The sequence below is a fragment of the Amborella trichopoda genome, chromosome 3 (genome assembly GCF_054954075.1).
Source record: "Amborella trichopoda isolate Santa Cruz 75 chromosome 3, AtrichopodaSantaCruz75HAP2 v2.0, whole genome shotgun sequence".
Classification (NCBI taxonomy): domain Eukaryota; kingdom Viridiplantae; phylum Streptophyta; class Magnoliopsida; order Amborellales; family Amborellaceae; genus Amborella; species Amborella trichopoda.
The window spans coordinates 13,729,396-13,755,568 of record NC_142338.1 but is presented as its reverse complement, the minus strand read 5'-3'; the positions used below and the strand labels follow the sequence as shown (position 1 = coordinate 13,755,568).

General features: G+C 35.7%; 1 protein-coding gene across 2 annotated transcripts in view; it reads left to right on the top strand.

The window, feature by feature from the left end:
* The first annotated feature begins 707 nt into the window (after positions 1-707).
* FIP37 (FKBP12 interacting protein 37) overlaps positions 708-26,173 on the top strand; it is a 60,330-nt gene continuing 34,864 nt past the window's right edge. Inside the window, exons 1-9 of one of the 2 annotated variants that reach the window (XM_006840910.4) lie at positions 708-806; positions 963-1,014; positions 1,593-1,654; positions 6,406-6,473; positions 6,609-6,645; positions 14,836-14,914; positions 15,089-15,153; positions 15,234-15,311; positions 25,817-25,864. In XM_006840910.4, the coding sequence (XP_006840973.1) occupies positions 780-806; positions 963-1,014; positions 1,593-1,654; positions 6,406-6,473; positions 6,609-6,645; positions 14,836-14,914; positions 15,089-15,153; positions 15,234-15,311; positions 25,817-25,864 (516 nt within the window). In that variant the 5' untranslated portion in view covers positions 708-779. The remainder of the gene's footprint in view (positions 807-962; positions 1,015-1,592; positions 1,655-6,405; positions 6,474-6,608; positions 6,646-14,835; positions 14,915-15,088; positions 15,154-15,233; positions 15,312-25,816; positions 25,865-26,173) is intronic. The other variant, XM_011623774.3, reaches the window with a different exon arrangement.

The following is a 26,173-nucleotide window of genomic DNA, read 5'->3' as shown; positions in this document are numbered from 1 at the left end:
AAAAGACAAAGGGTAGACTACAAAGGACGTGGTTGAAAGTAGTTTAAAAAGATATGGGGACTTACGATTTCATTGAGGGTATGACCTTTAATAAAATAGAATGCCGAACCATAATTAATGTAGTCGACCCAATTAATTGAGAAAATGCTATAATGATGATTATCATTATTATATTTATGAAATATCATAAATATTATATAAATAATTTAGTTATTTCATTAAATAAATGTCTAATAGCACGAAAAGATGGACATAGTCATATTTTTTCATTCACTCTATTATTGTCATTGTATAGCAAATCAAATTAAGTATAATGTTTAAATGACGACCAGAGATTAATAATGTATATTTACTTCCTCGGGCAAAATCAATCTAAAAGTATTTTTCAAATCCCAAATTTTAAATCATATGTTATTCTTAACAAATAAATTTTCCAAACTATATTTTTCTATGGGCTTGAAAAAAATAATGCCTCTAGATTGAGTGAAAACCATCCCATTTTTGAGAAGTGAGATCTAGAAAATTTAAAACTTTTAAAAATCTCAAAACTCAATTTTTTCGATTTGAATACAATGATTAAGTTAGCAAGTCGTTGGAGCCTTGCCTTAGCTTTTTTTTTTTTTTTTTACTTACCCAAAAAAACAAAAGCAAAAACAAAGTAAATGGCATCGTAGGCATTTATGCAAGGCTTAGTTACTGTAAATTGAGGCGCTCAAATAAATGGAGACGTCCAAATTAATACTTTAAACAGGAGAAACAAACTAGGTCTGAGAGCTCTTATGGCTTCCCACTCTCACATTGACGATGTAATATCGATATATTTCTCTCTCTCCTTTTTCTTTTGCAAAGTTTCTGTGATTATTTCCTTGCTTTAATAGTTCTTTTTCCATGATTTTTTTTTTGCTTTTTTTCATGGAAAATTTGAATTTATTACGTTATTTCATGGTTTTTAATGGTTGCAGGATGATGATTTTGGTGGCGATTACCCTGGAAGTCATAGTTCCAGACGCACAGGTGTTATTCGTTCTTCTATGGCATTTTACTTTCTTTTTTCTGCCAATTTAAATGGTTTTTTTTTCTTTTATTTGTCTGTGTTTTATTCTCATTATATGTGCTGATTTTCTTGGTTCATATTATAACAAATATTGTACAAATCAGATTGATTTTGGCCACATTGATTTCTTGAGCATGTCCCCAATTCTTTTCCTATTCTCTCTCTCTCTGTCTTCTCTCTCGTACTACAAGGTTTGCTTAGTTGCATATGTACTTTTTTTTAACATAGAATTCAGACGTCATTTTTTTTTGATAATGGCTAACTTCTCTGTTTGTTGAGTCCCCTTTTCACCTTTCCCTTCTCCCTCCTCCTCCTCTTCTTCTGCTTCCCTCCATCTCTTTTTCTCCTATTTACTGTTTTCAGTTTGGTATATATTTCAATGGCTGAGGATATTATGTTCATGCCCCTCTTCATCTTCGTACTTGTTATAGTATGTGTAGAGTTATGGATCTCATGGTTTCTAGTACTGATACAATTGTACAGATATATCTCTTAGTGGCTTCTCTAGTTACTTATTTGGCTCATTGTGCTAATTTAGGAAGTAAAAGGGGTTTTGGGGATCTAGATGACGATGATGATGACTTCTTTGCATCCAAGAAGGTATATTTATATGCTGTGTAATTTATTGTCTTAAATTACCTATTTAAGGAGCTTATAATAAGTACAATAATTAACACTTGGATCATGATTAGAAATCTGTATTGTTTTGTTTATTGAACATTCAAGATTGTAAATTACTTATGTTTAGTGACAATTAGACATGATGATATGGTCGTTGAAATTCGGAATTAGTCTGTTTGTTTGAGCTTTGATTGAATTTGACAAATTTTATATTGTATCACAAAGTTGCGTTATAATGCATGGAGAGATAGGGAGGCAAATATCAACTATTTGAAATGTTTTGTAATTTTTACAAGTTCTGTTATGTGCTAATCATTGAAGATGGAAATGGAATAACAATCCTGAATTGCTGCATTGGATTTTTTATTCAGTATCTTTGTGCATTGTAAACCATGTTCATTTTATCATTTGAATTAGGCAAAGTATACATAGAGACCATTTACTTTTGGTGCAAGAAGATCACAATCCCTCTTGTTTGTTAGATTTCAAATTGGGGGGGTTGTAAGAGAGTCATTGACTAGGCTCAAAGTTCAAAATTTTATTTCTAGAGCTTTGTGATATACCCCAAGCTATCCAAGGAATTAATGTGACCTCCGTATATAAAGAAAAAATGGTCTCATAGTGTGCAATCCCTTGGAATTATTTGAAATTGAATAACCATGTTTATGCTTATTGGTTTAAGAAGGGTGATGACCTTAAACTTTCCCTCAACCCATCCCATACCCGGGTAAAGGGGCACGGTTGTGTTAGGTAGGCAGTCAAGTAAAATTTTGCTAGAACCCATCATGAACCCCATCATACTTATTAGTAGGTAGTGAAGAAAAAAAAAAAATGAAGATTTTTGCTTAATCCTACGTTTTGAAATATTTCATAAAATCCTAAAAAGTGTCCAATCTAGCATTTTTATACCTTTTCAAGGCAATTATACGTTGTGTCATAATATGCAACAAAGTGCGAAGCATGGCATGGCTAAAGACCACTATACTATAATTTTCATGCATGCAATGGAACTTCATTTGTAGATCACAATCCTTCAGCAAGAGCATGCATTTAACATGCAAACCTCTACGACTCAAATATCTTGGGTCACACTGATTACTGAGTAACAAACTTATTCCAATGTTATTTAGTGTTTGGGTTTTTATCTCAACCAGTACTAGATCTTGGGTTCTATGCATAATACAACTTCACACCTGGAAACGTTTCTGACATAGCTGACATTCTTGAAACATTTCAGGGATGCTGCTTAATGTATCCCTTATTCTTATTTTTATGAAGTTTGGAAAATTTTCCTTGGTTTGGGGTTGGATTTTGATCCAAAGTGCCATGTGGTTTGTCTCCTTGGACCAAATAAGGGAGTACAACTGCTCTACTGATGGTTCAGTCGGCACTCAATCTGGGTTTTGGTAGGGCGAAAACCATACCTTGTGGGATAAGTTTACAACACAAGATAACTTCATGCAAAAGACTAGGATCATTGCCTTAAAGTATGGAATGCCAGGGGATCAAGTTACAATTGCACACCATGTTTTGCTGGGGTTCACTGCTCATGCTTAAAGGGTCCCAATTGTTTCACAGTCCCAAGTTGTATCTCAATGGGTATCTAATGCCAAATAGCCATGTTAGTTGCATGTGGGACTCACTTAACTAAGCCGTGATCCTACAGGCCTCACAACATTTAGCCATTGTCCTATGTGACTCAATGGACTGCAGGACTCAGTAGACCATGGCTACATATGTATCACAGAGCCACATACATGGCTGTGGCTTTGTTTTGTGACCCCATAAGCCTTACAGTCTATGTTTGTGTGGTCAATAGGACTCAAGTCCCAAGGCATTGGTACTGTGGGCCTCATGTTCCATGTTGATGGCGATACACCCATGCCCTAGATGGGGCAGAATGCTTCTTTCTGTCTTTTTTATAGAAATATGGTTTTCCTTTGCAAAAGCAATCTAGGGTTTTATTGATTATCTCATAAACAAAAAAGAGAAGCTTATATTTAATCAATGTGTATTGGCACTTCTTTCTTTTATGCTTGGGCTGATTGGTGAAGAGATCAATATAGAACCCTTGTTGAGAATTGTAGTCCTCCAGAATCCAAGTCAACTCACAAAGAATATGGTTTAATATAAGCAACTGAGAGCATGTTTTGGGTGGCTCACATCATAATAATTTCAATTGTTCTGCCCACATATGCTACATATTCTAGCTATTTTAGTCGGTTGCAATAATTTTATGGCAGCTGTGTACCAAAAGACTTCTACAAAAAATTGAACTAAAAGAGCAAACTAGTCTGGCACAAGAAGCAGGCAATATTAATACTGATAATTATAAATTAAGACGACTATCTATGCAAAAAAATACAAGGTACAAGAAAAGTAGTTTCAGTGGTAGCAATGGGGGTTGAAGTAGTACGCCAACACCATTCCATTGGCACCCCACCAACAACAATAGTAGTAGTAGCTGCGACATTAATGATAGTGATGCCTGAGACACTAGTCAGAAGAACTACAGAAACTACAATAGATACTACAATTGTATGAAAAGCAGGGAATTTAGAATGGCCTTTGAAACCTTATATACTGGCAGTCAATTCAAGCAGAAAAACAAGTAATTGCATACATAAAATATTGGTAACTTTTATTAGTAAATGCGTATCAATGTGGCAGAACACTAGTGGTATTTCTTAAGAAAGTTAAAGAGGGATTAGGCCCAACTAATGTTTTCTTGCAGTTGGTCACCAAGACTTGCCCCATGCATCTGGCAACCAACTATCTTCTTTCTTTACTGTTGACAATGATACAATGTGAGATGCTTTTTTTTGTAAGATATTTTATTTTCCCGATAAGATATTGTTTCCTATTGTAAAATATTCTTTTTGGAGAAGTCACCTGCCTTTTTGATTAACCATTTCTTATACAAGTAATGTGTGAATTAGCGGATTCCCTTTGTGAGTTGTTTTCCAAATTGTGAGTGTAAGCCTTTTGCTGTTAAATGGTTGCGAATTCCTCGAATGTATGTTGGTGGCCCACTTTAATATATAGTTAATTTGCATTGATGCTCTGGAGTTTTGTCACAACCAAAGCTTCTTTTCATCCTAAATATGTATTTTCTAGATTTAGATAATTTTGAATCTTAACGTGGAAAGCGATGTCCATTTCTTTACTTGTTTGTTGCCCAATTTTCTTAATTGACAATTTATTATAGCATAGGAGTTTGAGATAGTAACAACAACTAAAACTTGAATTCATAAGAATCGTTAGTTACCAGGATCTCCCAACCTAGGGGTCATGCCAACTCCAGTATCTTGCTCTGGAGTCTTAGGATAGGGATCTAATGGATCACAATTTTTGAATTTTGGGTTCTTGATTCCCACTTTTCAGGAATCGCTCCTAGTTGCTCAATGGGGCAACAAGAGGCCAAGAAGATGACTCATTTGGATTTTAATTATGATCATACTTTCTCTGTAGTGTTTTTGGAGGTTTTAAAGTGTCAAATTCTAAATAAAGCCGCTTGATATGCTTTTGGAGGTTGTAAAGTGTGGACAATTAAAAACCTGCTCATTGTTATTAGTTATCCCATTATGGCTTATCATAATATTTTTTATTGGATCTTGTGGGATTATTGTTACATAAACTACACCTCAAATGAATATAGAAATATTTATTTATTGATTAATAAAAATTAATTAATTAATAACAATTTTTTATGCCAATTTTTGTGTCATTTTTTACTTTTTTTGTGGGGTTATTGAGCTTTTTAAGAAAATTTCTTGCTCTAAATTTTTTTATTTTATTAATTAAATAGTTCACGGAATACGCTCCTAACCTAGAGATCTTCTAAACTTTCAAAAAAAAAAGAAAGCTAGAGATTTTCTAGCATGTGACAATCACTTGCACTCTTTTCAGCACCCGCTTCTGCTTCCAACCACTATAAACCTGACATTTCTTAACTTAAGGAAATTTATGACTTACTTAGATGGGGCTTATTCAGCCACACACATTTTTTTTTTAATAATCCATTCACTATATTGAATTCTTCTGCCCAAAGATAATGGTTGCTGTATTTTTGTGGTTTAAGTCACTCATCTTGTTGAGTGGATTATAAAAACTTGAGTGGCTGAATCAACACCCTGGACTACTCTGCATGAACATGGGGTTCGTTATGATTTTTTGAACAATGGAGACTGGAGAGTGGTGTGCCATTAATTGCTGTCTAAGATGTTTGCTTGCACCTTGAAGACTTTCGTTTTGTTTAATTTTTCTTTCTAAAATGTTGTGAACTGGAGGTATTTGTCTGATTGCGTACATCAAATATCCTTAGTGGTTTATCATTATGAGATGATCAACTTTGGATTTATTCCAATCGAACTTTTTATGTGTGAAGAGTGGACGCGTCTGACCCTGTTATGTATTTTCTCCACCTAGTTTTGCTGTCACTGTATATATTCGCATTTTCATCGTATGTTCTTGATTTTCATGTTAAAAAATGGTCAAACAAACCTCTCTACATGTTGGGTTTTTCCACTTTTTTTTTTTTTTTTTTTTCCGGGGTAGTTCAGCGGGGTAGGGATCCGCTACCTGTCGAAGGAATAGAACCCAAGACGTCATACTCTGGCGTCCTGCTGCCCTGACCACCTTGTCTTTCCGTAAAAGGGCACCTAGATGTTTCAAACTACTGTTGTAAAGTGTATGGTGATGTCATACTGATTCGTTTGTATGCAATAAAGGGGCATGCTGATGTACAAGAAAGTGTACCCGGGGTGACTACAGGAATGATATTGTCCCTGCGTGAGAGGTATTGTATGATTTATGATTCTCCAGTATTATTTATTAGTATTGCTTAGACCATTCAAGACAAAATATAAGTTAGTATTTGATTCGACAAGGAGTACATTGCTAACGAACTTATTCAAAATATATATTGTTTCAGCCTCCAAACTTGTAAGGATTCCCTTGCATCATGTCAGGTTTGTTCCTCAATTTTATGCTGATCTGTATTGCATTTATTTTTCCTTATGCTTTCTTATCAGCTATCCACAAGAGTTCTTTCTTTTTGCTCAACTAAACCATAATGAATTTTAATAAAATTTTGAAATTCACTTGCTGATTGTTGGTATCACATACTTGTTTTCGTTTGCTTTCATTTTCTAGTTCTTGTTTTTAAATCTTATAAATGTTCTTTCAATGATAATGAAATATGGATATTATTAAAATCTCTATCAAAAAAAAAAAAAGAGAGAAAAAAATTTCTGCTTTCAAAAAAAAAAAAAAAACTATTATTATAAAAGTCTTGATGTTCTATAAAAAATTGATAGTATTTAAAAACTTGCCATGCCTAATTGATTAAGCTTGGAAAGCAGGAGAAAATATTGTCTTATGCATTAACTTTTTGTGTGACTCGGTCCAGTCCTAATGGACTCGAATCTGGACTAGAGCAAGTCATGAGCTTTGTCTGGAGTCTTAAACTTAGGAAAATGCCCAAGTGGTATATTATTATGCTTCAAAATTTTATTTATATATGAGCTGATTGGATTTTCCATGCCTATGGTGCAAAATACGAATGACAACCGGATACTATAAACCTTTGGATAAACATGGATGGAATTTTGGGTTTGAGTACACTATTTCATACTAGTACCCGGTGTGGAACATTTTCCTCATACAAATATGCAATGTACCACTGTTTTCTAAATTTTACCTATGCCTGTTGCAAGGAAACTTTAAAAGATGTTGCAAGGAAACCTTATTCCTATTAAGCCACAAGAAAGTACCCTCAATCTTTAAAAAATTTCAAATTTTGTCTCTTAGGCGACATCTGATACTAGTAAACAGAAAAGATCAAAAATTCAAAATTTTTTTTTTCAAATTTTAAATACAAAATAATGTTGGTTATGTTCAAAAGGTTGATTTCTCTAAGCAATTGCCCTCTTATTTGCAATCCACCTGTCAGCTAGTCTTTTAGTCACTTGGCATGCCTCACTGTGTTGAGCTATCTCCTAGCCATGCAGGCGCAAAAAATATTTGCTAATCTTTCCTTCTTTTTTGACCTAATCAATAACATTTATTAAATAAATTTGATATCTACTATTGTGAAAAATGCTCTCCCCCTTGTATCATCTTTGATAATGCATCCATAAAAAATAGGGAAATTGTCACAACATTCAAAAAGAAAAATAGGGAAATAATCACTGTATGCTCCCCAAGAAATTGGGCTTTTACACGAGAACCCCACTTCTTTTCTCTTTCAGGTGGCATATAAAATTGCCCAAACTTTTAAGCCACCCCCTCCCCCGTACGTATCCCTTTTTTCTTTATTTGTTTCCCCAAAATGTGCCCCAAGCAATATTGTAAATAGAAATTAATGGAAACGGATGGCTGTGTTGTAATTTCATTTCCTTTGGAATCCAGGGCCCAAACATGTGCAAGAGAAGATAACCTGATGGTATTTGTTGCTTTGTTTCATATACATCTCTCTCTCTCTCTTCCTTCCTCCCTATCTCCCTCCCTCCCTCTCTCCCTCTTCCTCCCTCTCTCCCTCTTCCTCCCTCTCTCCCTCTTCCTCCCTCACGCTCAGACTCTACTGCAACATTATATTGAGGATAGCCCAAGTCGTCGCCTTTGTTCAAATCCACAGATTCATTTCATTGAGCTCTTTTATTCCCATATCCATTACCTAGAAGGCCGACTCTCACTATAATTCTCTTCTTCTCTCCAACCCCATCATTCTTTATTCTGAATCCTTCCTTTTCTTGTGAGATAAAGGTTAAATCTGTCTTGCTCAGAACCCCACTTGAAAACGAGAAGCAGAAAAGAAGCTGGGCAGTGGTTCAATAGATTGTAGTCACTATGGTTTAGTCCAACTAAACGTATGGTTTTTGGGGTTAGAATCAATGGCTTTGAAGTGAAAACTAGTCTGAAAGTTTATAAATTTTTTAAGGAATTGAGTTATTTGTGTAGGTAATGGCTCTTGAAGCTGAACTAGAGGGAATGAGAAGCTTAATATTTTGCTTGGTCTCATGTATCATAAGCGTAAGAGTTTGAGAAGTTGGTTAATGGAATTAAATGTTGAGGTGCTTATATATAAGGAATTGATGATTACCCATAAGAGAAAGGTGACTACTCTAGTTACTGAGAGTAGCTCAAGTGAAGATTTAAATAAGAAGATGAAAGGATCATTGAAATTGAAAGGGAGAAGCTGGTTAATGGAATCGGATGTTGAGGTGCTTATATTCATAATAAGGAATTGATGATTTCCCGTAAGAGAAAGGTGACTACTCTAGTTATCGAGAGTAGCTCAAGTGAAGATGTAAATAAGAGCATGAAACAATCATCGAAATCTAAGGTGTCACAATTTTGTGGGAGGATAGATCTGATGGATACAAGCCTTGTAAGAATCTCTTTGATCAAATCAAGGGTTCATTGAATTTGAAAGAAAAGAAAAAGAAAGTAATCCAAAGTGGGTTGTTCTTCGGTGTTTGCAGAGTTCAGTTTGTGCGTTTGCTGAGTGAGAAAGTAGGAAATTGGGTCAGTTTCTTTGTGCAGTTTCTAGTTGCTCCATTAGAGAGAAGGTATCAGTTTCTTTCAAATCGACAACTGCAACTCTCTCTCTCCCTCCCTCTCGCTCTCTCTAAAATGATAGGGGCTCATTTTGGGTGAGATAGGATATCAATGTTGAAAAGACTCAGTTGTATTTGCAATATTGTTTGGGGCACCCTTTGGAAGCAATAAAAAAACAAAGGGGGTTTGTAGGGAACGGGGTGGGAGTAAAGTTTGGGAAATTTATACACCGTCTGAAAGAGAAAATAAGAGGACTTCTCGTGCGAAAGCCCAATTTAGGAGGGCCGCTATGGTGATAATGTCCCTAAAATATAAGATTAGGGAAGCCAAGAAGAGGTGGAATCCAGATCTCCTGATAGCCGTGTCATTCCTTATACCCTTCCCACATGTCAATGAAACATTGACTGAATTTTATCCATTCCTTCCCTCGCCCCAACCCATGCTAGGATGTTTATATTTTAAATCACCATATGCTATTCTCTACCACGGCGATTTTGAATTTCCTCTCTCCGAACTAGCTTCTATCTATTCCTGCTCTACAACTGTCTCGATACAATCTGCCTTTACAGTTGAGGTCCACTCACTTTCCTCCTTCTTGACTGAGCTCTTACGACCTGGTTGCCTCTTCAGATGAGGTATATTCACTTTCCTCTGTCGTTGTTCCCTAAGAAATGTGTCAAGTCTTGCTTTCCTAATCCTCTATATCATTAGATTATTGCATATCAATGTCTCCTCTTATATAAAACTCACACATCCCAAGGCTCTTATGCAAAAGAATACTTCGTATCAAAGGTTCTTCCCGGCTCTCTTTAGATAACATGTTCTCTTAGCCCTTGTGGTGATTGCTGTTCTTAGTGTTTTGTGGGGCTCTGAAATTTTCCTAGTTAAGAAATAGAAAGTTTTTTTTCTTAAAGGTTTTGTGTTGTTTGTTTGTTCTCATGGTGAAGGTCAATTTCTGTATCAATAGTGAGGGCTTGTTGATTGGATTCAACTGTTTTGAATGGCTTCTCTCTTCCATAATTGTGATTCCTGTGTTGAAGGAATTACCATACTACTACTTATGAGGTCAACAAGATTGAAAAAAATTGTTCATGTTGGTATTGATTCACACACTTCAATTTAATTGTTCGAGGTGAATGATATTATTCATCTGGTTTTTATGTGATTTGCAAACTTCAGCTGTTAGGATTTAGGACAATGCCCTGTAGTTATGGCCAGATGTTATTGACAACCATAGTAAATATGTAAACTTCATTATAGTTAGATGGGGTGGTAGGTGATGACAAAGTCTAGAAACCTGTTACCCAGGTGGATGTTCTTGAGCAATTTCTTTGCTAGTGGGGTTATAGGAGATAGAAAAAGAAGGTTTACGTGTAGCTGTGATGGGCATCCTTATGAAAGGATGTAGTTTGTCTCTTCATAGTCCTAGAATTGTTAACATGAAAGCCCTTTTTTGAGAAAAAAATAATTCTCATAGTACTACAACATTCCCAGGTATTGAATCTGATATTCTCCTTTTATGATGTCAGTAACTTTTTGTTGCAAATCACTCTTAAAGAAGACTATTAGAAAATGAGAAATCTATAAGTTTGTGGGGTTTAATACTGATATCGGTATTAAATACTGATATTCAATAAGATCAGATGAGTTTGAATTTTGTTTTACTAACTACTCCCTTTATGGGAGGAAGAATTCCCATTGGATGAGTTTTTCATTAGGGGGCTACAATCGCAATGGTGTCCTGCTTATGGAAGCCTTTGGTGCATTTGGTGTGTCTGAGGTCCAGGAGTTAGAGATTCATTAGGCTCTGATGATATTGTCATTAGTTATGAAGCAATGTATAGAAGTCCTTCAATGTGTATATTTGTCATCAATTCCCCAAAAGTTATGTGATGCTCCTCAAGAGCTGTATGATACCACAAGGTATTTTGCATTGTGACAAAGCTCTTATCAAATCTATAGATCACCTACAAGTCTTAAAAAGTTTTCTGCTGAAAAAATTCCCTTTTCTTATCTTTTTCTCCCCCACTTTTCTCATCTCAAGTTATTGCATATGATGGAGTTAAATATGGTGAATACGTTCAAGTTTTTCTGCCGAACTTAAGCTTCTGAAGGCTATGCCACATAGATGCATCTTCCTGTACGTTGATGGTACTTATTTTATTCGCATCAGAGTTAACCTATTGAATGTATACTTTCATTCTTTTTTCAAGACTAATGTAATGTCCCTTGCTCATGTCATGGGAGTGAATTTTTGTACACATGTGTGGGAACATTGGAAAAATCAGTAAAGAGTCTGGACCTTGCACATATGCTGTGATAGCCATTGCAAGTATCTGATTAAAATGAACTAGTAAGATGTGCCTCCTTCGTAGGTCTTATTAAAGAGTTATATACATAAATGTGACATTGATAAAAATATCTGAGAAATAACACACTAGATGAGAGGAAGTATGACTGTTTATCTTTATGCTGTTTCTAAATATTCGACCTTTTCTGCGTGAAGTGAGTCAATATTTTACTCATATGAAAATAACAACAATGATGCCAATAATAATAATAACAACAATAGCAATAGCAATAGTGATAGCGATAGCGATAGCAATAGAAATAGCAATAGCAATAACAATAATAACAACAATATTTATGATACAACAATATAATTAAAATCTTGTAAAAGTTTAAAATAACTACAAATATGATGGACTACTAAGTAATATTAGTAATAGAAGATTCTACAAAACGCCTATAGGCGAAAATGAACAGTGATTTCGCCTACCCTCATCACCATCCAAACTTCATCGCACAGTCACAGTTGTCCTGTAGTGTTTCAATTTTAATTTTGTTTTTACTCATCGGAATGATCTGAAATTTGGAGCGTGTGTACATCCTAGTGAGGCGCACCTAATAAAATATGAAAAAAATAATTCGCAAAATATAAATTAACCAAAATACCCCAGTAAATATTAGGGGGTATTTTGATCAATTTATATTTTGTGAATTATTTTTTCATATTTTTATTAGGTGCGCCTCACTAAGATGTACACACGTTCTAATTTCAAGTCATTTGGATTTGTAGAAAAAAAAATGAAAAATGAAGCACTACCAGACAACTGTGACCGTGCGATGAAATTTGGATGGTGATGAGGGTAGACAAAATTACTGTTCATTTTCACCTATAGGCGTTGGGAAGAGTTTTCCTTAGTAATATATGAAATTCATTTAATTATAACTATGTAATTCTATTAAAAATAAAGTTATTATTATTGTATTTAAAGTTAGCTGCTATGAATTTACTGTTATAAGTAATATTATAACTGTGATTGATGATGATGAGTTTTGGCAAAATTTTACGTTGGCTGCCTACCTAACACAACCATGCCCTTTTACCCAGGCATGGGATGGGTTAAGGGAAAGTTTAAGGTCATCACCCTTCTTAGACCATTATTTTAATTATTAGTAAGTAATTAAATATGTATGGTTATATTATATCAATAATATGTATTTATTATAGTAAGTAATATTATAACTATGATTGAAATAGCCATTATTTTAATTATTAGTATGTAAATACATAATTACAATTGTGTGGTTATATTATATCAATAAGAACAATTGTTTCATGCGGGCATGACCGCATTTGTACAAATACAATATGCGGTCCAGAAGTATATAGCATCCATCTTAAAGATGGATGCAAATAGGTGGTCCATCTAAAAACAATTGTAACTAACTGTCCAGATGTTTTCTTAATATAATTATTATTACTAGTTTTCAAAATTTATTTATTTTTTCATATTCATGATCTCCATGTTAACGATTATATATTCTTTAAAAATTAGGATCAAATTGGGGAAAATGTCCTATTATCCCCCATTTTTAACTTCTATATCTCATCAGACCCAAGAATTGAAAATATTACTTGTAAGCAAAAGGACTCCATCTTTTCTGTCTTCCAACCCCCTAAACCTTTTTGACCATGTATTATTGACCTCAACAACTTATGAAATGACTCTATCTCTCTCTTTAAAACTCCATCTCTCTCTCACATCATCGTCTCTCTCTCTCTCAAAACTCCATATCTCTCTGAAACCCAAACTCCATCTCTCTCTCACATCATCGTCTCTCTCTCTCTCAAAACTTCATCTCTCTTCCTAAAACTCAAACTCCATCTCTCTCTCTCTCTAAAACTTCATCTCTCTCTAAAACCCAAACTCCATCTCTCTCTAAAACCCAAACTCCATCTCTCTCTCACATATAAGAAGGTGTGCTCGTGTTCGAGCTCAAGCTAAACCTCTTGGCGGGTAAACTCACCGAGAAGCGAAGAGAGAGGGAGAGAGAAATGGAGTTTGAATAGGGTGTCATTTTAGTGTTTGTTTGGGTAAAAACTTTATGGTCAAAGGGGTTCAGGGGGTTGTAAGATAGAAAAGATAGAGACCTTTTGCTTACAAATAATATTTTCTGGGTATCATGAGATGTGAAAGTTAAAAATAGGGGATAAGGAGATATTTTCATCAAATTATACTAAAAAATATTTATTGCAAGCCCACATTTGTACACATGTGGGATTGGCCTCATGCTAGCTGCGTCCTATCAATAATATGTATTTATTGTACTTCTTGTAGTTATAATAGTAGTTAATTATACTTATTGTAATTATAATAGTAGTTAATTTCATTTAGTACTAATTGAAATTAATAATATGTATTTATTATACTAAGTAATGTTATAACTATGATTGAAATAGCCATTATTTTAATTATTGGTATGTAATTACATAATTAAAATTGTATGGTTATATTATATCAATAATATGTATTTATTATACTGATTGTAATTAGTAGCTAATTTCAATTAGTAGATGCAGTATAATTATATTACAAATATTTCTAAATTTTTTAGGTATTTGATAATTACATTGATTTAATTATAACAAAATATACTTATAACAAAATATACATTATTTATGAATAAACAATATCCCGATGCTTGTTTTCCAATTTGATGGAATTAAGCACATAGGGTCTAGACATCTTTGTATCACATGGAAGGAGAGAGAGAGACATACCTATCATGTTAGATTGAATATATAGAAATAGCAATTTATGCTTGACATAGCTTAGAGAGATTTTTGGCTCTATCATTATCTATTAGGGAAAGAGAGGGAGAGGACCACAATGTTGAAGGTTGGAAAGCATTATCTATTAGGGAGAAAGTGATGTTTTAGGAGGAGAGATAAATTGTTTGATAGTTGGACATGGAAATAGTAAGTTCGGAGAGTATCTTGTTAAACATTAAAGGTAAATGTATATATAAGTAAATTGAAAATAAATATAAATAAGTAGACAAAAAGGACTAAAATGATATTGCTTAAAAACTGCAAGGAGAAAGTTGGCATTTTAAGGGACACTTGTCGAAAGAATAAAGGAGGTCTCCTTCTCTCTTAATGGATAATAATAGATACATATTAGATAACATTCTAGTTTAGCCTCTTTAAAAAACTTCAAAGAGTTGCTTCACTTCTTCTGATTAATTGCTATCGCCATTTTCAGTTTTTGGTGGAAACTACTTGAAATTTGATAGTCTTTTGCGTGTGGCAGGCAGAGCTTGAAGCAGCAAAGTCAGAGATTCAGAAGTGGCATTCTGCCTTTCAAAATGAGCCAACTATAACTCATCCAGGCAAGCAGTTTATTGTAATGGCTGTCAACCCCTTTAATTTCTTTTTTAGTTTTGTAGTTATTGCTTTGATGATTTTCCATGCATGCCGAAATCTGTTGTTCACCCTTTTATTGCTTTGTATCTTGTATTACATGTTCTGCTAATATTTACTTATTTGTTATTATATTTTTTTAGAACCTGCTCTTGTAGTAAACTATTTGCAAAACCTGAGATCTTCTGAGGAGACGTTGAAGGAACAGGTTGGTATGTTCCTGGTTTTGTCATTCCTAATGAACATATAATATTGAACATGTGGGTTCATATGATTAATTTTTGTCAGCTGGAAAAGGCAAGGAAAAAAGAAGCTGCATTTATTGTAACGTTTGCAAAGCGAGAGCAGGAAATTGCAGAATTGAAGGTGAAATTCCACTTCTGTCTGAAAAATAATATACAAGCACACATCAATGGTAGGCGCTTGCTATAGTTTGTGTTCGAACGAATGTGTTGTACTCTATCCTGCATTCAGCTGTTGCTTCAAGCTATGTTCTTTTGCTTCTTGTCTTAAATACAATCTTTTGATATTGTATAAATTGAATAGGATCTTCTTAAAGCAAGAAGAAAGCCATTAAAAATCCTAATGTTACAGCTTGAAATCCCCAACAGTGGTATGAAGCTTGCTGCAATCCCATTAACTTTTTCTTGGAGCATGAAAAATTTCTGTTAGTATGAAGACCATCCTGAAGAACATGTCTAATCTTTTTAACATAAGGGCCTTTTGAGGTCTTTCCCATTTAGAAGTACTATCCAAGTCTGATAAGAAGAAGCGCCCATTGAATATGTGAATAGCATTATGTGCACATGTTCAATGAATAGCTCTGAAAGTAATAATTTTCACATTCCTTGAGCTAATTATTTTTAATTTGAGAATTGACCATGACCAGTGACGGTCATCCCATGTCAAAATTCTGGCAAAGGTGGAGTCTTTGAGAGTCCTGGCTGTTAAGTATGAGATTCACTATTAGAGGTCACTAGGTCAATAAGGAAGCTTTCCCAGTGGAAGTGGCAAACTTGACCCCTGATTAAGTGCTTGCCATTTGGTTCAAGGACGTTACTGTTAAGATTTAAGAACCATCTTAGATGCGGAACCAGGAACCCCAAAAGTTGGATCCCACCAAGATCGTGTACTTGTCCGGCTAAAAACAAAATAGGAGAGAGCACGAGCCATATACGAGAAATAAAGCATGAAACAGACACACAACAAGAACACAAAGATTTACGTGGTTCACCCCAAGAGGGTTATTTTCATGGGCATGACAAACTGAAATCCACTATAACAATGAAAGTTACATCACAGATTTTGAGACAGAGAGTTACCTCACTAATCCTCGATAAAACCCAGTCCTTTTAGATCTGCTTTCCTGATCGGGACGACTTGCCGATCTCTTATCTCTATTCCACAACTAAACCACTGTCCAGGAAGAGAACTCTCCATTCCACAGCTAAACTACTGTCTAGGAGTAGAACCTTGAGCGCAACCGAGACTTTCTCTATCTAAAAAGGAAACCACCTAAAATCTTCATGGGAATCGCTTCGCTACAAGAAACCAGCCTCTCAATCACAGGAAGCACATCAGGGCATTTCTCTCTGTAGGAGGCTCTCTTCTCTTTAAGGGGAAGCCTTGCCTCTCATGCACAGGTGGCCCGTGCCTCTCTCTGTAAAGGAAACCACCTTTCCCATATGGTGACCCAAATAGGGCACACCACTTCTCTACACTTTCATCCCATATATATAAAGTTGGGAATACACATGAAATAGGAAACTTCCTATTGATGTTACATATATCTCAAGAATCAAGAGATAACCTTTAGGAAACTTACCAATATCAATCTCAATCCCACATACTATGGGATTTCCTTATGTGGGTGATTTTGGATATCACCATATCCAACAGTTACCCGTGCTGAGGAATTGCAAACTTAGTGTTGGAGAACATGGAGAGGAAGACATTTCATCTGATGTTTGGCAGCTTGAAAGATGACAAATGGGTATTAGTAGTTAGAGTTAAGGAGTTTGCAATGTGATGGCGGAGAAACTCTTCGAAACTCTTCTTTGTCAAGCCTGAGCAAATGGATGTTAGTAGTTAGGGTTAAGGATTTTGCAGTGTGATGGTGGAGAAACTCTTCTTTGTCAAGCCTGATATAACAACATGTGGTTTCAGTTCCATGAATTGCAATAACCACAACTGTGCTCTCTTGGAGAAATAAATAAATCCTTTTTTGAACTTTCATGGGTAGACAAGAATATGTTATAGAAAATTTGGTTTCACCATTCTTTCTTGATTGGAGTTTGTGAATGTTGAGTGTTAGGTTTCATATGTTTATGGAGGAATTCTGCCCGGGAATTATGAATCAAAAAGCTAGAGGGTGGATGTTGAACTTGCACCTTAGGTGAATAGGATGCATTGTGTGGATCTTGAGGTGGTTGAGCCTATGATGTTTGGAGCTGACAGATGGAGTTGGAAAGTGGGAGATTTCTTTTAAAAAAGGTGTTGGATTGGTAGGCCTATGGGTGTTCCAGTGGAGTACTAGGGGTTCAGAGCCTGTCTGGTTACAGGAATTTCTTCCTAACTGATGAGGAATCACCATAAATTTGAGCTGTTTCTGTAACATCAAAGCTAGAGTCAAGGTCAATAATTTCTGGAACAATGGTCTCTAGAATTCCATGGGCATAACTGTTTGAAGGCTCGCAATTTAACAACGTATAATTGTACTTCTCATAGATATTGTCATAATAGATAGCCTTTCAAATGACATGCAAATCCTATCCTCGGCATTGCTTCCCAAATACATAACCAATAAACTCTCATATGCCAATGCAAAGTTTTCCCCCCAAAAAAAAAAACGAAAAAGAAATGTAGAATTGGTTTTGAATCTTTTGGTGGGGGCATGGACTGGTGGTTGGGTGGGGGGAGTGGGTGAATTTCTGTAAATGTGGGTTTTGGTTAGGAGGCAATGGATGATACTGAGCTACATGATAGAATAAAGGCCTGAGGGGTTCTATGACTTTCAAGAAGATAAGCATGGCAAGGTGGGAATAAAGCATGAACATGAAAGTCTATTAGTAATTCTGCCTTGTTAGGGTCTGTTTTGGTGAAAAATCTTTTGATTTGGAACTGCTGTGACCAAATGCGTCTAGGACTTGGACTTGGCAACTGCCCAAAAATCTTTTTACAAATGAAAGCACGAAGAAAGAGGAAAATCATAACAAAGTAATATGAAAAATTGAAGTGAACCTGACGTGGACTTGCCTTGCACATTGTTTGATTTAGATGAGTGCTGCGTGATAAAATTGGCTGTACTATTTTTTTTTTTTTGGTTTGTGTAGCTTAGAAGAAAAATAATATCTTCATTTCTATGGAATGAAGAAATCCATCAAATCCCCTTCCTCATAACACTGCTTTGAAATAGGGGAGGAAAATATACTCATATACAGATGTATAGTGAGTATAGATCTATATGAAATACCTCTTAAGTCTTTTTTGGAACAATTATACAACATGATCTAAAATGGAGCATGCTAGTTAACACAAAGTTGTTCGCATATGATATAGTTTTGATCAATGAGATCCGAAACGGCGTCAACACAAAGTTAGAACTTTGGAGGGATGCTCTAGAATCCAAAGGTTTTAAAATTAGCTGAACTAAGACAGAGTATGGAATGCAAGTTTAGTAATAATAGGAGTAGATGAGGAAATAGTTAAGATTAACGGCCAGAAAGTACAAAAGAGACCGCACTTTTGATATTTTGCATTGATAATCTAGGAAAATGGAGAGATTGAGGAAGATATCGCACCCAGAATTAGAGCTGGGTGGGCAAAGTGGAGATGTGTAACTAAAGTTTTATGTGATTGCCACATACCAATGAAGCTGAAGGGCAAGTTCTATAAGACAGTTGTGAGACTAGCTTTACTCTATAGGACTGAATGTTGGGTGGACAAAAAACAATATACCCATAAAATGAGTGTAGCAGAGATAATGATGTTGAAATGGATGAGTGACAAGACAAGAACGGATAGAATTCAAAATGAATCCATTCGGGAGAATTTAGGTGTGGCACCAATAGGAGATAAGATGAAGGAGAGTAGACTTAAGTGGGCTGGCCATGTGTGGCACCGACCAAATACAACACTTGTTAGGAGGTGTGAATTAGTTCATGTGGAAGAACTTACAAGGGCAAGGGGTAGGCCCAAAAGGACGTGGTTGGAAGTAGTTCGGAAAGATATGAGGACTTATGGCCTCACTGAGGGTATGACCTTTAATAGAACAAATGGCGACCAGGATTCCTATAGCCGACTCCAATTAATTTGGGAAAAGGCTATGATGATGATGATGATGGTGATCTAAAATGGAGCATGTTAGACAATTTTTTGTCTCATCGACTCCAAAAGTTTGACATTTCAGCATATGCCCATTTATCATTGTTGGTATTTTAATAGGAGCAAGAGATATATAGATAGATAGAGAGAGAGGGTCCTTGGTTGCATTTTTGAAAAAGATTGAAAGCAAGTGATGTTTGTGCCGCATAAATAAATTTTGGATCTCTCATTTGAGAGAGATGGATGAGCTCAAGCATGAAGTGTTCTATTGCAAGAGCATTATAATTCAATTTTTTTATTTCAAAGAAGTTGCATAATTAAAATAATAGTTAAAAAACATAATTTTGATATTATAATTTATGTAATATAAATTTAACGACTATTTTCAATCCAAGGTCAAGTTAGAGCTTTTACTGATACAAAATAATAAATTTTAATGTGTCTTACCTTTTGAATAAGATCTTCATTTTTTAAACTACAAGGTATATCTTGGTCTGTTTTGATTTTAAAGACTGATATTTGCAATTTCCATATAATTTTGACAATTATTAGTAATACAAAAAAACATAATTAGAAATTTATTTAAAGTAACACTAATCACCAATTTTTGTAATAAAATGCTAAATGTGAACTTTAAAAAATCCAAATTTAAATTATAAATAAAAAATGTACTTTATAATTCTATTTGGTGCCATGTATTTTTAAAATATATTTAAAAATACATGGATATACTCACCTATTAAGTAATGATACTATTCATATATTTTTAATTTATAAATATGCCTTTAAACTCACGTAGATTTTTTAATCAACTTTCTAAGAATATAGGCTTTTAGAATTATGCACAGAATACAGACTTATTCTAATTATAATTTTAACTTAAAACATCTAACTTTTTATATAAATTTCATATTTTAATTAAATATTGAAAAATTGGTTATGATTTGTAGGAAATTATTAAGATGACTAACAGTTATAATGTCTTGTTGTTTTTATTTATTTATTTATTATTATTATTATTTAACAAAGATTTGGTGATTGTTTTGAAAGAAATCAATGTTAACTGTATTGCACATGTCACATGTCGAACTAAAAATAAAACTTCTTCCAAATTTGGGCGAAGGTTGTGAGTTACAACAACTTAAAAGATAGTTGAAAACAAAGAGGAGATATCATGTTGTGGCTTTCCCGAGTGCGTGCTGTGCATTTATTCCCTCTGATTAAAAGATCTTTTTAGGAGTATTTTCTTGATAAAACTCTAGAATTGACTTCAAAATCACCATATGCATATTTTCAGAGAAGAAATTAAATTGTTTCTCTTTTAAAGCGGTTTATGCATGGTAGGTCACAAATGCAGCATATACCCATGGCAGCACAAAATTATGATGCTCGGCATGTACAAAACCAAAGCTATAGCCGAATCTCCAATGATCTATTTAGTCTAGGCATTGTTCCAAAGGGAACTCTCTCTCTGTCTCACTCTATGTATATCCTATGTTTCCCACTCACACATGGACTATGGCTGTAATGTAAGCTTGTACGTGGGACACTTTACACAACTTGAACCCACACTGGCCCGTACTTGGTCACCAGATATGCGTAGCTTAGGTGTATGGTCCTCCATGCCTCTTGTACATGGATCAACGGCCATAATACCCATGCATTATGCTGCCAATGACCCATCAGGTTGTGCTGGTTCTTTGGTACTTGAATTTGAGCCCAAGTTCAACTTTCAAATCATCCATTCGACTCAAGGTCTTGCACCCAAGGTTTTGCCCCGGGTTGTGGAGAACTCGCCCTAGGTTTAGAACCTTCATCTTCATCCATCTCTGGCCCATGATATTCGAACATAAGCAATGTTGAAGATATCCAAAGTCTCCAGATGCAAAGGCAAAAAGCCCATGATATTCAAACAAATAAGTAATGTTGAAGATATTCGAAGTCCCGGATGCGAAGGCAAAGCGACCTTATAAGCGTTGCTGCTCATCATCTTCAAAATCTTGATTTGCCTTGCAATTATTCCACTTATTGTATTTGCCTGTTGGATGCCTTTCTTTTCTGTGATACACCATCACCCAGTCTCCCACATTCAGTACTTCATGATTTGAGAACAAAACAAACTCCCTCTAGATCAGATAGTGCCGCCAATACCTTGATGCTTGTGTAATAACACAAAACTCCAAGTCATATTTAGAAAATCGTCGCCAGGTGTCATTTAACTTCTCACTGAAGAGTGCAATCGAGAGACCTTCTTGGCTCAATACCGCAACGATCCTAACATATCAAGCATCACAATCCAACTCGAAGACCTTATCAATGCCTGGAAGAGCTAACACAGGTGCCTCAGACATCTTTTGCTTAATCGGCTGGAAACTCATATCTGCCTCATGATTTCTTACAAAAGTCCTTCTTTGGGCATTCTGTGATGGGTGCTATGATCGAATTTAAGCCCTTGATAAACCTCCTGTAGAAAGTAGCCAATCCATGAAATTTGTAACCATCATGCATTGTAGTAGGAGTAGGCCAAACCCTGGTAGCTCATACCTTATCATGTTTGGTTCGTTTAGAATTGACATTTCCGTTGGAATTAAGATTTCCGTGGGATTCCTGAATGCCTATTTTAAGCCTAAATTTTGGAAATCTCAATTCCAACAAATTAGGTGGAATTGGCATTTCATGGAAATGATCCATTCTGTTGCTGAGGAAATAACACTAACGACAAATGCTCCATATGCGTCTGCTTACAAATGTTTTATGCTAGAACACCATTGAAGCAGACAACCACAAATTTATCAATAAAAGGCTTAAACACCTGGTTCATCACCCTCATAAAAGTATTGGGAGCATTGGATAGGCCAAATGGCATCACGAACTACTCATAAAGGCCCACGTGTTTTGAATTCAGTCTTCCACTCATCTCTTGGTTGAATATGGATTTGATAGTTCCCATTTCTCTAATCTATATCTGAAGACACAATAGCACCAGCTAGCATATTCAATATAGCACTATTGTCCATGCACATAGCCGAGTCCCATCCTTTTTAGGCATTAATATGGCTGGGATAATGTAGGGACTCGTGCTATCTCTAATGAATCTGTTCTGCATAAGCTCTGTTACCTGTCTCTACTATTCTTTATACTCCTTAGAACTCATTCTATACATGGCCTTGTTCGGTAGGTTAGACCTAGGAACGAGGTCTATGTGATGTATGTTCCTCATGTTTGGTAACCTCTCAGGTAACTCATTCAGAATGATATCATTATAGTTCCTTATTAAGGGCTCTCTCTGTGATGGAACCAAACTGGCAGGCTGCTGCTCCACTTAGGTCACTGCAAACATCGTCGTGGACTCCTCTAACCCCGCTATAAACTCCGCCAACGAGAGAAGGCTAGCACATCCCTCTTCTGATTCGGCACTGAGACAAGACACGTTTGATTCCTGAACACTTAAAGCACTTAATGAAGCTATTGTTTAGGCGATTCATGTGACTAGAGCTGGTCCCAACACCCACTGTAGCTTGCTTTTTGGACGGACCAGCAGGTCGAGAGGACTATCCTGCCACCAAATTCCCACTTTTTCGCTTGAATTCACTTCTGTGGCCGCTTGTAACACCTTGGGCTGCAACCCACCTTCTTGATGGACGCCTTTGCTGAGCTTCAACTTTAACTACTAGGTTACACGCTTCACCTAAGGTCCATAACTCTGTAAAACCACCACATCTTGTATAGATATTCTTAGCCCTCCAACTTAGTAAGTTATGCACTGTTCCTTTCTTTCAACCACATCACTATGAGCCATCAAATGATAAAATTCGTTGGTGTGTTCCTCTACACACCTTTTTTTCCTTGAAGAAGGTTATTCATCCTATAATAAAGGAATTGTTGGTAATTTTCAGGTAGGAATGTTTCCTTTAATTTCTTTTTCAACTCCTCCCTTGTATTAATTTTGGGCCTTTCCCATTTTTTTCCTTCTAGCCCCTTATACTGGGCTTTTCCCACTATGCAGAGGCACCTTTCTTCAATTTTATGGCAATAATTTTTATCTATTTATTTTTGTGAACTTCCTAATAATAAAAAACTCTTTCTACAGTGCTTAACCAATCTGTGAACTCCTTGGGCTGCGGCTTACTATCAAAATCAGGTGTATCCACTTTGCAATCAATATCCTTAGAGCAAGGCACGCCACGTCTAGGCATCCTGTCACTATCCTTATCACTCGACTTCACATGCAGAGTGTGGTGGTGAAGAGTGTTTTACCCTAGATCTTCTTGGGTCGTAAGATCACCGCCTTGCCCTCGATAGAGACTTGCGAAATGCTGTGTTAGTTGCTGAATTTACCGTTTTAAGGTCCTCAATTTCTTCGTCTGTGGGATTATGAACTGGATCTGCGAAAACCTCCTTCCATGGCACTTTCTCATTGCCTTGGATTCACCGAAATCACAAACTCTAGGCCAAGAGTCAATAAAACCTTGTTGAAATCAGCAGGATATTGGGTGATTTCGCAAAACTTAGTCCAAACTCAGCATATCCTAGACTTGCGTGCAGTTTCTTGGCCTTCTTGTTGAAGAAAACCTGATCTCTAATAACAAATTGATGAAGACAATTTGATAGAAACAGTAAACTAATCAAGAAAACGAGCTAAATACAAGCATCTATTTGAAGAAACCTAGGATTTTTCTTCTCCATACCCAAACTAGGGTTCAAAAAGCTTGGAGGTTTTACTCTTTTTGAAAAACTTAAGTCACGTGAATGGCCTCTAGCCTTCTCACACTCCACTTTATATTATATGTTTATTGTTCAAGGGACATTATTTGTCCATACAATTAAGTAATTGATCCCCATGTTTTGACTTAAACATAAAAGGTCCATGATGCTCCTTATATAACTTAAAATGATCCAAACCCTCCCAACTAAAATGTAACTTAAAAATGAACACCCTAACTTTAAATAAAATTTCTAGAAAGTCCATAACTTTTCCAATAAATAAAAGTAATAAAAAAATCGAAAAATAACCCTAAAATGGCTAGACAAATCATCCCAAGAAGTGCTTGTTCTTCATTTTCTTCTTGATAACCCTCTTAGGGTTTACATCTTCCAAATATTCGCGCGAAATAGGAGGAATCTGCTGCTTCCAAAGAAGATGCTCATTGCCTTGACCACTTGATGCACTTTGCGGATTGTCAGGCATGATGTTGCTAATTGATGTTGATAATTCATGGTCTTATGTGAAGGGGAATGGCTTGTTCCCATGGACAGTTTTTGCTGCCTAAACCAGCATGACTAAATGGAATACTGGGTTGTTTGGTTACATGGCACATCGGCAGAGGTTGAATCATCTGCTTTTATGGAGGGAGGAGTATTATTGTAGATTCACATGACATAATCCTACTTGGCTGTATGGTTGGTTTGGCTCCTTTGAGTTGGGGAAAGGAGTTTCACCTTCAAGGACTAATGCCTACTTTGTATAATAAGAGTTTGGCATGGATCTCGCCAAGGAGAAGCGACATTAGTTGCCATAAAGTATCTGGAGGCTTGAGCTTGAATAGATGAGGAATACCAAGATAGTTTATGTGGAGCACAAAATGGGGGGTGATGCACTCTAGCTTATTTGGGATGGAAATAAAATCGTTGAGGTGGTGCGTCTCTAGAAGGTGACTGGTTTGAACTGAGGCTGGGGTTCTGGAAATTATCTAGATTAACTTTGCTAAGAATATGGGAGAGAATTCTTCGCTTTGTAATGCCTTCACTAAAAACATGTGATGAAGTCTTCTCTCCTCTCTTAGTCATTTGGATTTTGTATTGTGAGTTACATGTTGCTCATGTGAGGTTTATTTGTATCGCAAGGAAAGAAAAAGAATTCTATTGCATTGGGACAACAATAAAAGAAGGGGCCCAAAGCCCTTATAAAAAATAGTGTAAAACACCCCTGAAAAGTGGCATTTTACATGATATTGTCTTTACATTGCAGGGCTCCCAACCCCCTAGCGTTGATCACCTTAGATGGTGCAAGCCCCTGAAACAATGTTTTGGAGCATTTCCAAACACTCTTTAAATTTATTCACTGGGAGAGACTAAATTTATTCTCATGGAAGCGAGTTTGTAAGAAAGTCTTTTCCTACTAGCCAACATGTGAATTATCTGAATTCTCAGGAAGTTTTGCCCATTTGCTGAATTAGTTTTCCCAAGCTGATGGTTTTGTTTTTTGATATTCAAACTAGCAATCTAGCACAAATATACTATAAAAGGAAAGTCTTATTGTAGAAAAGAAAGAACGGGCAATTTATTAATTGGTGTGTATGTCTTTGTTTCCCATGGAAAATGAATTTTGTTAAGATCTTGGTGTAGTGAAGTTTGTCCTTTTCCCTTACTCATGTTATGGTTGTTGCATTGGTTCTTTAGCCATTAACTTCTATTCCAACATGATGGTGCTTTTTGGTTGTCTGGACCATGTCATGGTTAGAATCTTGCTTTTTGGCCTTATCTGCACTAAAAAGGCAATCTGGTCTTCATCTACAAGGCTGACTGTCTTTGCAATTTGCATATTGCAGTCTGCTGTTAGGGATCTGAAGGCACAATTGAAGCCACAATCAATGCAGGTAGGAAAGTGTCGACCTTTTTCTCTATATGGGATTCTATGGAGACTCACCTTGTATATGTAGCCCTTCTTATGAACCTATATTAACAACTTTATTGGTATTGGTAGTCTTCTTACTTCCATAATTGTTCATGCCTTGTGCTTAATAGGGAAAATGTTTTTGTGGGTTTCTTTCCAGAGAACCTATTCACATACTATTTACTTCACCCTAAGTTGAGTTTTTTGATTGATAGTGGTGATTTGTTTTGTTAGTATTATTAATTGGTCATTAAACCATCACGCAAAACTATATATGAAGTTGTAGCAGAAG